General features: G+C 47.9%; 1 protein-coding gene across 8 annotated transcripts in view; it reads left to right on the top strand.

Annotated features, from left to right (window-relative positions):
- The window catches only part of MAP1S (microtubule associated protein 1S), a 40,060-nt gene extending 33,165 nt beyond the window's left edge, over window positions 1-6,895 (top strand). For all 8 annotated transcript variants that reach the window (XM_085009341.1, XM_021079065.2, XM_085009338.1 and 5 more), the window contains 2 exon segments: window positions 5,598-5,833; window positions 6,664-6,895. In XM_085009341.1, the coding sequence (XP_084865467.1) occupies window positions 5,598-5,833; window positions 6,664-6,819 (392 nt within the window). In that variant the 3' untranslated portion in view covers window positions 6,820-6,895.
- Window positions 6,896-16,753: the final 9,858 nt, after the last annotated feature.

Below are 16,753 nucleotides of genomic sequence, written 5' to 3'. Positions count from 1 at the left end.
TATTATTAATTATTAACTAATACTTTTTAAAGATTGTGTTATTATCATATTATTATTATTACACAGTACTTTTTAATTTAATTTTATTTTTTTGTCTTTCCAGGGCCGCACTCACAGCATATGGAGTTTCCCAGGCTGGGGGTTGAATCAGAGCTACACCACAGCTACAGCAACGTAGGATCTGAGCTGTGTCTGTGACCTACACCACCAGCTCACAGCAACACCAGATCCTTAACCCACTGAGCAAGGCCAAGGATCAAACCTGCATCTTCATGGATGCTACTCAGATTTGTTTCCGCTGAGCCACGACGGGAACTCCAGTACTTGTTTTTTTGTAACTGGCTTCTTCCACTTTCCTCATGCTTTATCCATGCTGTATCATGTGTGAGAACTTCCTTTTTAAGATTGAATATTCCATTGTACGAATGGACTACACACTGTTTGTCCATTAATGGACGCTCGAGTTGTTTCCACCTTTTAACTGTTGTGAATGATGCCTTTATGAATTTGGATGTACAAATACCTCTTTGAGACTCCCTCCTGCTTTCAGTTTGGGGGGGTGTATAATCCAAAGTAGGATTGCTGGGTCATATGGTAATTCTGGCCTACACCACAGCCACAGCAACATGGGATCTGAGCCGAGTCTGCAACCTATACCACAGCTCATAGCAACACCGGATCCTTAACCTGCTGAGCAAGGCCAGGGATCGAACCCACAACCTCATGGTTACTAGTTGGGTTCATTAACCACTGAGCCACGATGGGAACTCCCCAGGAGGCTTTTGATTACTGATCCTATCTCCCTAACTAGTTATAAATCGATTCAGATTTTCTATTTGTGAGTCAGTTTTGGTACGTTTTGTGTTTCTAGGAACTGTACATCTAAGTTATCCAGTTTGTTTTTGTATAGTGGTTCATAGTACTCTCATAATGCTTTCTATCTTTATAGGATTGAGAGTAACATCCTTACTTTCATTTCTTTCTTTTTTTTTTTTTTTTTTTTTTGTCTTTTTGCCTTTTCTAGGGCCACACCTGAGGCATATGGAGGTTCCCAGGCTAGGGGTCAAATCGGAGTTATAGCTGCTGGCCAGAGCCAGAGCCAGAGCCACAGCAACGCGGGATTCGAGCCGCATCTGCAACCTACACCACAGCTCACCGCAACGCCGGATCCTTAACCCACTGAGCAAGCCAGGGATCGAACCCGCAACCTCATGGTTCCTGGTCAGATTCGTTAGCCACTGAGGCACAATGGGAACTCCTTTACTTTCATTTCTGATCTTACTAATTTGAGTCCTCTCTCTTTTTCTTTCTTAGTAAATCTAGCTAAAGATGTGTCAATTTTGTTAATCTTTTGAAGGAACCAACTTTTGGTTTTGTTGTTTTTCTTTCTATTCTTAAAATCTCTGCTGTGATCTTTATTATTTCCTTTCTTCTGCTAGCTTTAGATTTATTTTCTTTTTTTAGCTCCTTTAGTTGTAAAGTTAGGTTGTTGATCTGAGGTACTCATTGTAATAAAAGCATTTATAGCTATAAATGTTCTCTTTTCACTGCTTTCTCTCAAAAAGAATTTCTGATCAGTTTGACTATAATGTGTCTCGTGGTTCTCTTTGGGTTTATCCTAGTTGGAGTTCATTGAGTTTCTCAGAAATTTATATTCACGTCTTTTATCAAATATAGTAAGTTTCTCGGAGATCCTTGGTGGCTCAGCAGGTTAAAGACCTAGCAGTGTCACTTCTGTGGTACGGGTTCAATCCCTGGTCTGGAAACTTTTGTATGCCATGGGCGCAATCAAGAAAAAAATATATGGGAAGAGGAAGTTCCCATCATGGCTCAGCAGGACCCAACAGTTGTCTCTGTGAGGATGTGAGCTTAATTCCTGGCCTTGCTCAGCTTGTTGGTCAAGGATCTGGTGTTGCTGCAAGATATGGCATAGGTTGCCAGTGCGGCTCAGATCTGGTGTTGCTGTGGCTGTGGCATAGGCCTCAATTGCAGCTCCAATTCAGCCTCTAGCCCTGGAATTTCCATATGCTGCAGGTGCAGCTGTTAAAAATATGTATATTGTGTGTGTGTGTGTGTGTGTGTGTGTGTGTGCGCGCGCATGCGCGCTCGCGCGCGTGCATGTAGTGGAGATTTGGCCTTTTTTTTTTTTTTTTTTTTTTTCTGGTTATGCCCACAGCATATGGAAGTTCCCTGGGCTAGGGATCAAACCTGCATCACAGCAGCAACCTGAACCATAGCAGTGACAATGCTGGATCCAACACTGAGCCACCGGGGAACTCCTTGGCCATTATTTCTTGAAATAATCTTTCTGATTCTTTCAAACTCTTTTCTTTCTGAGACTCCAATAATGTGTATGTTGGTCTTTTTGGTAGTATCCCATATGTCCCTTAGACTCTGTTCACTTTCTTTTTTTTTTTTTTTTTTTGCTTTTTAGGGCCATACCCATGGCATATGGAGATTTCCAGGCTAGGGGTCTAATCAGTGCTACAGCTGCTGGTCTACACCACAGCCACAGCAACACGGGATCTGAGCTGCGTCTGCGACCTACACCACAGCTCACAGCAACGCCAGATCCTTAACCCACTGAGCGAGGCCGGGGATCAAACCCACAATTTCATGGTTCCTAGTTGGATTCTTTTCTGCTGTGCCATGATGGGAACTCCGATTTTTTTTCAGTTGGAAACTATATATTTGAATCTAATAATGTGGTAACTCTGGAGGTCCAAATTTTCCCCTTTCCCAGGCTTTGCTGTGGCTTTTTTTGTTTGTTTGTCTGGTCATCATAGGCTGTCTTTGTGCTGGGGATCAGTCTGAGATGTAAACGTAAGATGTTCTCACGTCTTTGCTGATCCTGTACCTTTCACTGGGCATATGTGGTTGCTTTCTAAATACCCCTATATATGCAGTTGTTTTTCATTGTCCTAGTTCTTAAATGTCTGGCTCCCAAAAGAGGAAAAAGGGGGAAAAAAATGAAGGGAGAAGGAAAGAATAAAAAAATGTGCAGTCCTTTACATCCCATGTTAAGTTGATTCAAACTTACAGAGAGGGGCTATCAGTACAACTGTCTAGATGGGGAGACAGAGTCCTGGATCTTCCTGCTGTACCATCATCCCTGAATCCTGCTATGTTAATTCTTTTCTGCACACTACCACATCAAAATGATATTTCAGCATGTGATCAACAGAGAAAACCACTAGATAGTCCCCTTTTCTCTTTTCCACACTTCATCCTGGGAGCCTGTTATGTGTTTTGCACTCCCAGCATGTCTTTGTTTTTTTTTTTTAATTTTTTTATTTTATTATTATTTTTTTTTGTCTTTTTGCTATTTCTTTGGGCCGCTCCTGCGGCATATGGAGGTTCCCAGGCTAGGGGTCAAATCAGAGCTGTTGCCGCTGGCCTACGCCAGAGCCATAGCAACGCGGGATATGAGCCGCGTCTGCAACCTACACCACAGCTCACGGCAACGCCGGATCGTTAACCCACTGAGCAAGGGCAGGGACCGAACCCGCAACCTCCTGGTTCCTAGTCGGATTCGTTAACCACTGCGCCACGACGGGAACTCCTCAGCATGTCTTTGCTCACAGACCCTGCATTCCAGAGCTCGGTGGCCACTGCATTAGCTAGAGTGGGTTTAGAACTACCAAGGGAGGGCTGGGAGAAAGCAACAATAATGATGCTAGTAATAATAACCCTGGCTTCCTGAGCGCTTGCTCTGATCTAGTTGCCTGAGGTGGCCCTGCCTTCCAGGAGCTGACAGGCATCTCCAGCTTCTCCCCCACTGCATGGCCTATCTTCAGCTCCAGCTCCTGGCCACCCTGGTCTCTTCTTCTTTTTTTTTTTTTTTTTTTTTTTTGTCTTTTTGCCTTTTCTAGGGCTGCTCCCATGGCACATGGAGGTTCCCAGGCTAGGGGTCTAATCGGAGCTGTTGCCGCCGGCCTACACCAGCGCCACAGCAACGTGGGATCCAAGCCGCGTCTGCGAGCTACACCACAGCTCATGGCAACGCTGGATCCTTAACCCACTGAGCAAGGCCAGGGATCGAACCTGCAACCTCATGGTTCCTAGTCGGATTCGTTAGCCATGACGGGAATTCCCACCCTGGTCTCTTGAATATCTTCTAGCCTCAGTGCCTCCCTGAGCCACCACCTCTTGCGTTTCCAGGGCAGATTCCAAGGGAGGCACCTGGTGGGCCCTAGTGACCTTTGGCAGGTCAGGGGTTCCCAGCACAGTGGCAGAGAAATAGAAGGGGTGGCCCCCAGGGCCATGGACTGGCCTGGTACCTAGAGGCTGAAGGGTCATCTGAGGACCTCTTTGTCAGGTCATTTGGCCTCTTTCAAAAGCCACAATCTTTGGCCCTTTGGGATCTCCTGCTCCCTGTGCGCTAATAAACCAGCCACCCACACTGGTGTCAGCAAAGCCCATCTTAAAGGGCCAGAGGGGAAATAGTTTCAGCTTTGCAGCCCAGGCAGTCTCTGTCCCAGCGACTCAGCTAGGTGTTGTGGCACAGTTGCAGCTCAGTAAGTACCCGAATGGGCATTCTAGGGGAACTTTATTCACAAAGACAAGCAGTTGCCGTACTTGGCCCGCAGGCCATACATAGCTTGCAAGTCCCTGCCCTACCTGTGCCTTCCTGCTCACAGCTTCTGCCCATGCTCCCCTTATCTTCTCATTGCTATTCTGCCTCTCCTGCTCCTGTCTCCCTCTTGCTTTCTATGGCCATGGTGGCTCTCCCTTCCTGGGGCTCCTCTCAATCCTCAATGCCACTGTCCCCAGTTATGTGTGAAGGATGCTTACTTGCCCAAAGCTGGGGGTTTCATTCATTCCTCAAATGCCGCAGCAGCCCTCTGTTCCCACGCCCTGGTCTGGGTGACGTTTATGAACTTAAGATGCCATTTATGGTCTTAAGATGTCAAACATCTGGCGAGCTTCTGTGCCGAGGACCCAGCTATGTCCTCAATCAGTTGATAAGTTCACTGGCCCAGGAGTGGTGGCCTTGTCCCCCTTGCACAGACTCCATGTTCAGGACCATGAATAAGATCCCCAAAGCAGCTGTCCTGTCTCCAGCCAGGCTGCTGCATCCTGCATCTCCCTCTTGCATCTCCGTCCTTCCCATACCCACTCTGGCTCCCCATCACCCTTGAGTGCAAGGAGATTTCTTTGTCCTGGTCACTGCCATGTCCCCAGGGTGTGGTGCCCAGGAGGGTTTGATAAATACCTTATAGGTGTCCCTTGAGTAATTAAACAAATGGATGCTGCTGAAGCAGCAGAGCATTCCAGGTGCTGCTACTTTAGGGGCTCAAGCTCCCAAACCCTCTCTTTCAGGAAGCCCTCCCTGGTTGCCCCTTCCTCCAGGCCCTTGGGATGTCTGTGTCCAGGCACTGAGGGTCTGGCTGGGGTGTTTGCAGGATTCACTGAGTAACTGCCTCTGCCAGGGAGGGCTTGTCAACCGTAAAATGGTGAGATCAGGCCTCCTGCCAAGGAGGGAGCCACTCACTCACAGAGGTGAAGTGGAACCAGGAGCCTCATCCTGGCTCCTGGGTCTCAGCCCCTTCCCTGTCCCCAGAACTCATGACTGATCCCATTGCTCACACCCACAGGGTCAGCTGGTAGTCGGCCAGGAGGGTCAGCAGCCCCACCCGGCTCCCCTGTCTACCTCGACCTGGCCTACCTGCCCAGCGGGGGCAGTGCCCGCCTGGTGGACGAGGAGTTCTTCCGGCGGGTGCGAGCGCTCTGCTACGTCATCAGCGGCCAGGACCAGCACAAGGAAGAGGGCATGCGGGCCGTCTTGGATGCGCTCCTGGCTGGCAAGCAGCAATGGGACCGGGACCTCCAGGTGTGTGACCACCAGGAATGTCACAGTCTCAGTGACAGCAAAAAGCACTGGGACATGGGCCAGGCCCTTGGCACCAGGCAGGGTCAGGGCTTCCTAGTGTCTTTCCTTTGAGCCTGCACAGCCCTGTGAGGTCTGTGTGACCTTCGCCCACATCCGAAGAAGGAGTAGGGCTCAGGAGATTAAGCCATGTCCCCAAGGTCACATGGCAATGAGGGCAAATGTAGGAGTCCCACCCAGCTGTCAGGACTCTGTTCCTGTTATATCCGCTTCCTTGTGTGTCTACAGCCAACCTGGGTGAGGTTGCAGGCGGGGGGCTGGTGTGATCTCCCCCTGACCTCCGCCTCTTGACCTCCAGTGCTGTGAGAATTGGCCAGGAGGAGGGGTGGTGTGTGTGTGTGGTGTCTACACAGCTAGAAAACTTGAGAATTGACCCTGAGGACTGGGGTTGTCTCCGTGGGAAGGGTGACAGATGAGGCAAGTTTGGGTAGGAGGAGCCTCGCTCTGAGGGAGCATCCCGGGCAGAGGGCGATGCGCGGGCAAAGGTCAGAGGCGAGAGCGGGCTTAGTGTGTTCATGGAGCTGGGTGGAGGGCCTGGGCACAGGAAGAGGGGGGGATGGCCGCGGTGGAAAGGCAGGTGGGGAGCTTGAAGTGGTCCTGTCTCATGGAAGTCCTTTGGATGCCATGAGATAGAGAAGGGACTTCAAGGACAGGCTGTCCACTGGCTGCAGGCATCCAGGCCTCAGACAAAAGGGGCCTCAGGTGCCAGGAGGCTGGGCCAGGAGGGCAGAGGGTGCTCCCCCTCACTGTTGGTCCATCTGTCCCACCCACAGGTGACACTGATCCCCACCTTTGATTCGGTGGCGATGCACGAGTGGTACGAGGAGACGCACGCCCGGCACCAGGCGCTGGGCATCACAGTGTTGGGCAGCAACAGCACCGTGTCCATGCAGGACGAGGCTTTCCCGGCCTGCAAGGTGGAGTTCTAGCCCCGCCCCCTCTGCCCAGCATCAGCCACTGTCCTGAGATTCACCCATGTCTGAAATAAACCAGGTACTCCGCTCAGCTGTGGCCTCCGTTCCTTCTGCCGGCGGGAGACTTGGCAGCACCCTGGACAGTCATTGCTGCCATGTGGGTCCCCAGGTTGGGGGCGGGGAGCACAGCTTCTGTGGAATCCCCAGGTCTAGTATGCTCTGGCCTCCATGTCACAGATGAGAAAACCCAGGCCCAGGGGAGATGGCACCTCTCAGGTCATGACCGATGGCCAGAGATGCTCGCTGCTGACCACGGCCCTCCAGCCCAACCTAGCGACCATGATGGGCCCCTCTATAGACGGGGAAGGCAGCTACCACACCCCAGCCACACAAACCAGTTAGTGGCCAAGGTGAGATTTCAACCACAGTCTGTTTGTTCCAGAGCCTTTAAACAAAAGTTGTCCTCTGCTCTCAGAAATAATTGGCACTCATGACAGGAAAATCTCACTCTACAGAAAGGTCTTAAAAAGTAATCTGGGAGTTCCTGTCGTGGCGCAGTGGTTAATGAATCCGACTAGGAACCTTGAGGTTGTGGGTTCAATCCCTGGCCTTGCTCAGTGGGTTATGGATCTGGCATTGCTGTGAGCTGTGGTGTAGGCTGTAGATGCGGCTCAGATCTGATGTGGCTGTGGCGTAGGTCAGCAGCTGTAGCTCCGATTGGACCCCTAGCCTGGGAACCTCCATTTGCCACGAGTACGGCCCTGAAAAGCAGGGGGAAAAAAAAAAAGTAATCTGGGCGTTCCCATTGTGGCTTAGCAGGTTATAAACCTGACTAATATCCATGAGGTTATGGGTTCGTTCTCTGGCTTTATTCAGTAGGTTAAGGATCTGACATTGCAGTGAACTGTGGTGTAGTCTGCAGTGCAGACTATGGTTCAAAACTCACCTTGGCTGCTAACTGATTTGACATTGCGGTGAACTGCAGTGTAGCAGATGCAGCTCGGAGCTGGCATTGCTGTGACTGTGGCTGTGGTATAGGCTGGCAGCTACAGCTCCGATTCAGCCCTTAGCCTGGGAACTTCCATATGCCCAAGGTGTGGCCCTGAAAGAAAAACAAAAAAAGTAATCTGAAACCTAAAGTCTATGAAAACCTCAATCTCCTGATGACTGCACCTCCCTCTCCATCTGTCTGTTCTGCCTGTACAGAAGCACCTCGATAGCATTTTCAATAAGATGTCATCTGTCCTGGGTTGAATGGTGACCTTGAAAAACATATGGCCAAGTCCTAACCTCTCAATACCTACCCCCGCCCCATTCTGCATAAGGAGGGTCTTCTTAGTCTGAGGTCTCAGGTGGGTTACTGCTTATACATGAGGTCATATCACCCTGATTTTTCATCTTGGCCAGACTGTTGAGTACAGGAGCTATCTCCTTATTCTTATTTCATTTCTTCCCTTACCAGGGACGTTTGCTTATATTTATTTTTATTTAGCTAGTTCAGTGTTTTAAATCAGATGCTTTTCTTATTCATACATCATAATTGTTTCTTTTTAAATAGGGATATTAACATGTTTAGTTGTGGTTCAAAAAAACAGAACATAAAATTTACCGTTTTCACCATTAATAAGCTTTTGTGTTGTTAACTTTTGTTCCACATTTACCTTTCAGTTTTGTTTATAAGCGATTTTGCTGTAAACATTTTATTTTTATGACCTTCAAACCACAGTCTTCAAATGTCTCTGCTTGTGCTTTTAGAGGCTCTCCCCACAGTTGGCACACATTCTCCCAGGGTTTTTAATTTCTGTTTATTTTTACCCACCTAGGACTTATTCTGGGAGGAAGAGAGAGGTAGGGATTGCCCACCCTGGGTTCACTGACTGTCCAGTGCTGTCTATAGACTTGAAACACTCCTTCCTCCCTGAATAGATTACACGTTTGTTGTTGTTTATTTCCGAATCTGTTCTAATCCATTGCCAGTTTTTCACCAAACCATCTCCTCGTTGTCATTGGCATGGCTTTATGAACCTTAATAGCTCATCAGGCAGGTTCTTTCTCCTTAATTTTTATTTTTTTCCTTCATGAAAAGTTACGTTTGCATTCTCATTCCTCTTGGAGTTCTAGAATCTCCATGGAAGGGGCTCAGACACATGCCTGACAGACCCTGTCATCTTCTGCTTCTGACCAGTTAGTAGGCTACAACTTAAAATGGCTGGCTAAAAGTGAATTCAGTCTTGATCAGTGAGCAACCAGAAAATAAGGAACAGTCAGAGGTCACAAAGTTAGTGCAGACAGGAGTCCCAGGAGGGAAGTGGCTTTTGTGTTAGACAAGGCAGATTTGATCTTCTGTTTTCATGGACTTTCACTATGGTGTGTTACACATAAAGGCCTTCAAGCATGAAATAGAAATCAAAATATCTCCCTGAGAATGAAAAGCAAGGAATGACCTGGTGAACCAGCTGTCAGGGGTTTGTCGTTGTCCCTGCCATGGCTCAGGTTTGATCCCTGGCCTGGGAACTTCTGCATGCCACAGGTACAGCCATAAATTAATAAATACAAATTTGTTTAATAAAAAAAGAAAGGAAAGCAAACTTGAGTGGATGACATGGTTTAAAGCAGTCCAGGATAGGAGTGATCTGGAGAGTCTGTTGGAAGAAACTTCAACTCCAGTTTTAAAGATTTCCCCCAGTCATATCCCAGGAAATATGAGCCAGCATCAGAACCTTTGAATGCCAGCAGCAAAGACCTGTCTTTGCTGTGTTTAATCCTGAAATGTGAACAAAAAGTAAGAGAGAGTAATATTTATATAATAACCAAATAGAACTAAGAGTTCCTGTCATGGCTCAGTGGTAATGAATCCCACTAGTACCTGCAAGGTTGTGGGTTCGATCCCTGGCTTCACCTAGTGTGTTAAGGATCCAGCATTGCCATGAGCTGTGGTTTAGATTGCAGACATGGCTGGGATCCTGCATTGCTGTGGCATAAGCTGGCAGCTGTAGCTCCAATTTGACCCCTAGCCTGGGAACCTCCATATGCTGTGGGTGTGGCCCTAAAAAAAATAAGACCAAACAAACAAACAAAAAAACCCAAAAAACAAAGTCAACAAGTAAAGCAAGGCAGACTGAGCCAGCTAGCTCCTCAGATCCACAACATGAAATTGATGACACAGTAGGGTACTGCCTTTAAAATGCTAAGAGAAAATAGCAACCCAGAAGTTCTCACTCCATAGAAATATCTCTGGAGGGTCAGAGAGAATTAAAGCCCCTCACTGAATGAAATTCTGAGGTAATTATTTCAGGCAGAAAGAAAATGACCCAGGTGGAAAGGCTGACTTGCAAAAAGAAAAAGCAAAAAAATTGGGAAATACATGGGTGCAGCTAAAGAAACATCACCCTCAATAACAAGAATTATAATGTCCAGTGCCTAGGATTAAAAACTAATTAAATTTGGGTAACAGTGGCAAATAAGAACTGAGTGGAGTGAGGTCTTAAAATCTTGTATTGTTTGAGAGGAGAGTAACCTATTAGTTGAGCATAGTAGGAATATTAATAGTTACCATAAATACTAGAATAGAACTAATCTAGAACTTCCAAATTAGTGGGGGGGGGATTAGAATGAAAAAGTGATACTTCAAAATAGTCCTTCCATAGGAAAGGAGATACAAATAGAAAGCACAATAATAAGGTAATGGAAATACATAAAAACTTGCCATTAATTAAAATAAATGTAAATGCACCAAAAACTCTAGTTAAAAGACAGGGGTTGTCAGACTATATATTTTTTAATTCAAATTTTATGCTGTTTATAAGAAACATCCAGATATGAAGATCCTGAAAGTTTGAAAGGATGGGAAAAAATAAGCCTGGCAAATGCTAAAGAAAAAAATTAAAACCGATATACCCATACTAATAAAGTTATAATTTTGGTATATTATTGGAAATAAGGGTTAACAAGTCAAAACTTAATTCATCAAGTGGATGTAACCATTCTGAACTTGTATGCATGTAATAACAGAGCCTCGAAATAAATAAAGAACCATTGGAGAGAATAAGTTTATCTTTTTTTAACCTAGTAATAGGTTTTCTAACATTGATCTGTCTTTATATTCCTAGAAAGATGTCCACTTTGATTATGTTTTTATTTTAATAAGCTACGTGTGTGTTGAGGGGAGAGAGGGGGGTCTGGGATTTTGCCCTTAATACTTGGTGGCTCTTTTCCTGCCCTTCAGATTTCTGATGTCGCTGTGTTTCTCATCACCCTCACTCAGCAGTCCTATGTGACAGAATTTAGGCCACCCAGAACATCAGGTGGCAAGACAAGGGAAGGGGGCATGGCAAATCAGGCACCAGCTCCTAAGAGCTTCCACCAGGAAGTTTTCTGCCATTTCCTCTCATTTCATTGGCCAAAGCGAGTCACATGACTGCCTAACTCAGGTGCTGAAAAGTACCCTGCTCTCTGGTACCTAGAAGGAGAAAAATCAGAAATAGTGGTGAGAACGAATAAACAAATAACTACCAAGTTCCCCCCAAAGGGATAGTTTTTGTTTTGGTTTTGGTCTTTTTGTCTTTTTAGGGACGTAGCATATGGAGGTTCCCAGGCTAGGGGTCTGTCTAATCGAGGCTATAGCCACCAGCCCAGGCCACAGCCACAGCAAGGCAGGATCCAAGCTGCGTCTGCGACCTACACCATAGCTCACAGCAACACTGGATCCTTAACCCACTGAGTGAGGCCACGTATCGAACCTGCGTCCTCGTGGATGCTGGTCAGGTTCGCTAACCGCTGAGCCACGATGGGAACTCCAAAGGGATGGTTTTGACCTGGCAGGAGGTTGACAAGCTTTTGAGTAAAAAGGCAGAAAGTTAACTTCTTTTGTGGCGTCGTGGGCCATATAGTCCATCCAGACCTTGGCTCTGCTGTGGTTGAACAAATGGAAATAAATAGCTACATTCCAATAAAACTTTATTTACAGAAAGAGGCCAGTGGGCTGGATTTGGCTCATGTGCTGTGGTTTGCCAACTCAGGTCTGGGGCATTACTCTGAGTCCCAACTACCTGCTAGAACAATGTGGGGCCTGCAGTTTCCCCCCAACACATACCCCACCCCTTTTCTCTTCTCTCTTTCTCTTTCCTCTGTGCCTCTCTTCTTCCTCTCTCTCCCCCAATCCCTCCTGACAGCTGTCTGGCCCAGCCTCTGCGGAGCTTGAGCATGCACTAAAAATATCCTGGCAGCAGCCAAAAGCACCTGGGAACCCTGGAGCATGAGGCAGGAGCCAGATGTGCGACCTTGGCCCGGGCACCCGCTCTGTGCCTCCTGCTTCACGACAGCCCCTCCCCGATACTCACCCTGAGTTTGATCCGCAGCCGCCCCCGATCTCTCAGTGTTGCTTCAACATCCAGATCAAGCCTCCAGGCCTTTGCACACCCGCAGTGTCCCCTCCCTGGAATGCTACCATCCACCATTCACCCATCAGTCAACAAATACTGGATGCTGCCCTCGAGAGGCAAATGGTGTCAAGCAGGGGAGCCAGACACACAGGAGGGTGTGGCAGGGGTGGCACTGGGCGCCAGAGGGAGCTCCTGTTCCTGGAGGTGGGGCAAAACTTCAGGAGGATTAAGCCCCGTTAGGGGATGACTGGAGAGCATGTCTGGCAGAGGAACCAGAAGAAGCAGAGGCCTGGCCTTTTAGAGGAACCGAGAGGAGACTCCCAGAACACGGGGAGCTGCGGGGGCGGGGCGGCCCTACAGCTGCCTGGACACCTTACTGAGCAGTTGGTACTTCCCTTTCAAAGGGCTGGGGGAGGGGAGAGACAGAGCCAAGCTGGGGAGCTGCCAGCAGGCCAAATTTGGCACATGGAGTTGCTAGAGCTTCTGGAGGGAATTTGGCTGGGGGGACTGGGTCTCTGGTGGGGTGTGGCCAGGGCAGTTATCTTGAGGGGCTGTGAGGGAGGAGGGTGGGGTAGCCTCTTCCAGAAAGAGCAACACAAAACCTCTCATCTTCCAAACCCTCCCTGCTAGGGCCCCTTCTGCAGGAAGCCCTCCCTTCTCTCCCTCTGGTCCCCAACCCCCCGGGCCCTCCTCTGGCTCTTCCTGACCCATTACCTTTATTTTATGTATTTATTTTTAGGGCCACACCCACTGCATATGGAGGTTCCCAGGCTAGGGGTCTACTCCGAGCTACAGCTGCCAGTCTAGGCCACAGCCACAGCAATGCCAGATCCGAGCCACATCTGAGACCTACATGACAGCTACGGCAGCCCCGGATCCTTAACCCACCGAGCAAGGCCAGGGATTGAACCCGCAACCTCGTGGTTCCTAGTCAGATTCTCTCTGTTGTGCCATGATGGGAACTAGCCCCTTTACCTTTAAAATGTCACCCTGGGGAGTTCCCGTCGTGGTGCAGTGGTTAACAATCCGACTAGGAACCAAGAGGTTGCGGGTTCGGTCCCTGCCCTTGCTCAGTGGGTTAACGATCCAGCATTGCCATGAGCTGTGGTGTAGGTTGCAGACGCGGCTCGGATCCCGAGTTGCTGTAGAGCAGGGCAGTGGCTACAGCTCCGATTCAACCCCTAGCCTGGGAACCTCCATATGCCGTGGGAGCAGCCCAAAGAAATAGAAAAAAATAATAATAATAAAATAAATAAATAAATAAAATGTCACCCTGGGAGTTCCCATTGTGGCTCAGGGTAATGATCCGACTAGTATCCATGAGAAGGCAGGTTCTATCCCTGGCTCCGCTCAGTGGGTTAGGGATCCAGCATTGCTGTGAGTTGCCACGTAGTTCAGACATAGTTCGGATCCCGCGTTGCTGTGGCTCTGGTATAGGCCAGCAGCTGCAGCTCCGATCCCACCTCTAGCCTGGAAACTTCCATATGCCATGGGTGGAGCCCTAAAAAAAAAGACAAATAAATAAGATGCCACCCTGTCCACTAGTAATTCACCTCTTGTGCTACCTTCTAGTCTATAACCTGGGCTGCTGCTGGGACAGGACAAGGTAGGTGCCCTTCTGCTTTCTGGCACATAGTATGTAGGCAGGAAATGGTTGTATCCTGGCTTGGCAGTGACCCTGGATGTGACCCTGAGTACATTACTTAACCTCTCTGCTCCTCCCCACACACCCTGTACCTAATCTCAGAAACAAGAAAATCGGCCTAGCGCAGGTATTTCCCCTGTGGTGCAACAGGATTGGCAGCATCTCTAGAGTTCTGAGGATGCAGGTTCCATTCCAGCCTGGACACAGTGGGTTAAGGATTCCTCATTGTGGCAGCTGCAGCTTGGATCTGATCTCTGGCCTGAGAAGTCCATATGCCTCAGAGCAGCCAAAAAAGAAAAAAAGGAAGAAGAAAATTGGCCTGAACCTCCAGTTAGCCTCAGGCTGCATTGGCTGCAACTAGACTCCCAAGTTTCCTTTCCCAACACCAGACAGGCCTGTTCTGCATCCTCTCCTCCCCATATCCTCACAGCAGCTTTTGGGATCCAAGGTCAGGACAAAGGAGAGCTTAGGCATCAGTGCACCTAGGTCAAGCCCCACCCCTGGCATGTCCACCAGCCTCAGTCCCCTTGCCTGTAAAACAAGAAGCAAAGGTCCCTTCCCCACCTTGCCCCTGGCTCAGGCTTGAGGGAGGTGTGTATGGGGGTATGAAGGCAGTTTAAGTCCCACCTCGCTGGTGTGGGTGGTGCCAGGGCCTTCAGAGCCAAACCCAACAATGCCCCAACCCTGGGGGCGAGTTCTGGGCTGGAAGGAAGCCAGATCAGAGCTTCCATGCAGGAACTGAGAGCTAAGTTACCAGTCAGATGGGGAGCTGGGAGGAGAGCATGCCAGACAGAGGGAACAGTAGGTGCAAAGGCCCTGAGGTGAGACCGATTATGTTGGGACTGCCATGAGGGGGCATGGTCTAACTGCACTGGCTTGGAGGACTTGGTGAGGGGGGTGAGGTCTTACTGAGGTTTTGGGGCTAAAGAGGCAGGTGATCAGTTTCTGTTTGAAAACCTCTCTGTGGGTATGAATTAACACCCTGAAGCCACTATACTTGTGCTCCTGGATGGAACAAATAAACGATTGAAGAGCAGATGGTAGGAGCCAGGTTTCTCACAGTTGGGGTGGGAGGTTACAGGTAGACAAGGAGAGAGGCCAGGAGGATCCCTTTGGTAATGGATTAGGTGCAGAGACATCTGTATGAACTCATGATTAACTTAAGATACAGTGACATATGGAAATATTTATACATCTGTGTATATACACAGGTTAGTATACACACATATATGCCCTTGCTGTGTCAGCTGAGAGGGCCTAGGAGCAAGACACCCCAGCAACAATGAGCACACCTACTGCCCCGATCTTGGTGTCTAAGTGTACTCTCCAGTGAAAGGCACGAGGGCTGCTCCTTGGAGAAAGGCTGGTTCTAGGACCGGGGCAGGAAATGGACCAGATGAACTTGGAGCATTTCATAGAGACAAAGTAGAGGAACTTCCAAAAAAAAAAAAAAAACAAAAACAAACCCAGGATGTGCTAGATGGGGGCGTGTCAAGGGACATGAGATAGCCTATGACAAACTATAATGGAAAAGAATATTTTTAGTTTTTTATTTTTATTTATTTATTTATATTTCCCCAATACATTATTTTTCTTCTACTGTACAGCATGGTGACCCAGTTACACATACATGTATATATACTTTTTTCTCACATTATCATGCTCCATCATAAGTGACCAGACATAGCTCCCAGTGCTACACAGCTGGATCTCATTGCTAATCCATTCCAAAGGCAATAGTCTGCATCTATGAACCCAAAGCTCCCAATCCATCCCACTCCCTCCCCCTCCCCCTTGGCAACCACAAGTCTATTCTCCAAGTCCATGATTTCTGGGAAAACAATATTTTTTAAAAAGAGTGTATATATATATATTTTTTTTATATATTTATATATATATATATAGAGAGAGAGAGAGACATGAGAGCCAATTGAATGAGCTTCCAGTGATCATGGCTGGAACAAGAAAATCAATAAAGTAGTTATAACCCAAAGTATAAAATAAATATGTATGAGTCCATTACTGATGAATGATTGGATAGGTAAATAAATGGTGAGAAGAGACATATTTTCCATCAGAGGCATTCCAAATAATATTCGTCCTCAAGGAGGGTGAGAAGGATTCCATATCCTTTAGGTGTAGGCTGTAAATAGTAACTTCTTTCAAAGGGTACAGCCCAGAAAGGGGGAAGAGAGTAATTTTACCATGGAGACACCTGACAGACACTACCTCAGCCATGACCTCAACATCAGAGTGAAAAACCACATTGGGAGTTCCTGTCATGGCACAGCAGAAACAAATCCAACTAGAACCCATGAGGTTGCAGGTTTGGCCCCTGGCCTTGCTCAGTGGGTTAAGGATCCAGCGTTGCTGTGAGCTGTGGTATAGGTCACTGACGCAGCTCAGATCTGGCGTTTTTGTGGCTCTGGCGTAGGCTGGCGGCAACAGCTCTGATTAGACCCCTAGACTGGGAACCTCCATATGCCACGGGCATGGCCCTCAAAAGACCAAAAAAAAAAAAAAGAAAAGAAAGAAAGAAAATCCACATTGATGGCATGTGCCCTGGACATGGTGTGATGAGAAGGGGGCTTCACCTTTGTGATCTTCTCCAAACCCATCAGCCCAGTTTAATCCAGAGAAAAACATCAGACAAATTCCAATTGTGGGCAATCATATTACAATACAGAAATGTATCAAATCAGGAATTCCTGCTATGACCCAGTGGGTTAAGAATCTGACTACAGCAGCTCCGGTTGCTGGGGAGGTGCAGGTTCGATCCTGGCCCAGAACAATGGGTTAAAGGATCTGGCGTCACCACAGCTGTGGCTCAGGCCCTGGCCCGGGAACTTCCATATGCTGGGATCTTCCATATGCTGTGGGTGTGGCTTTAAAAGAAAAAGAAAAAGAAAAAAAGTATCAAATC

The sequence above is a fragment of the Sus scrofa genome, chromosome 2, assembly GCF_054392235.1.
Source record: "Sus scrofa isolate SSC_HxYL_T2T_F1_AM1 chromosome 2, Sscrofa_HxYL_maternal_Yorkshire_Landrace_v2.0, whole genome shotgun sequence".
NCBI lineage: Eukaryota > Metazoa > Chordata > Mammalia > Artiodactyla > Suidae > Sus > Sus scrofa.
This window is presented reverse-complemented; position numbering and strand designations above follow the sequence as displayed.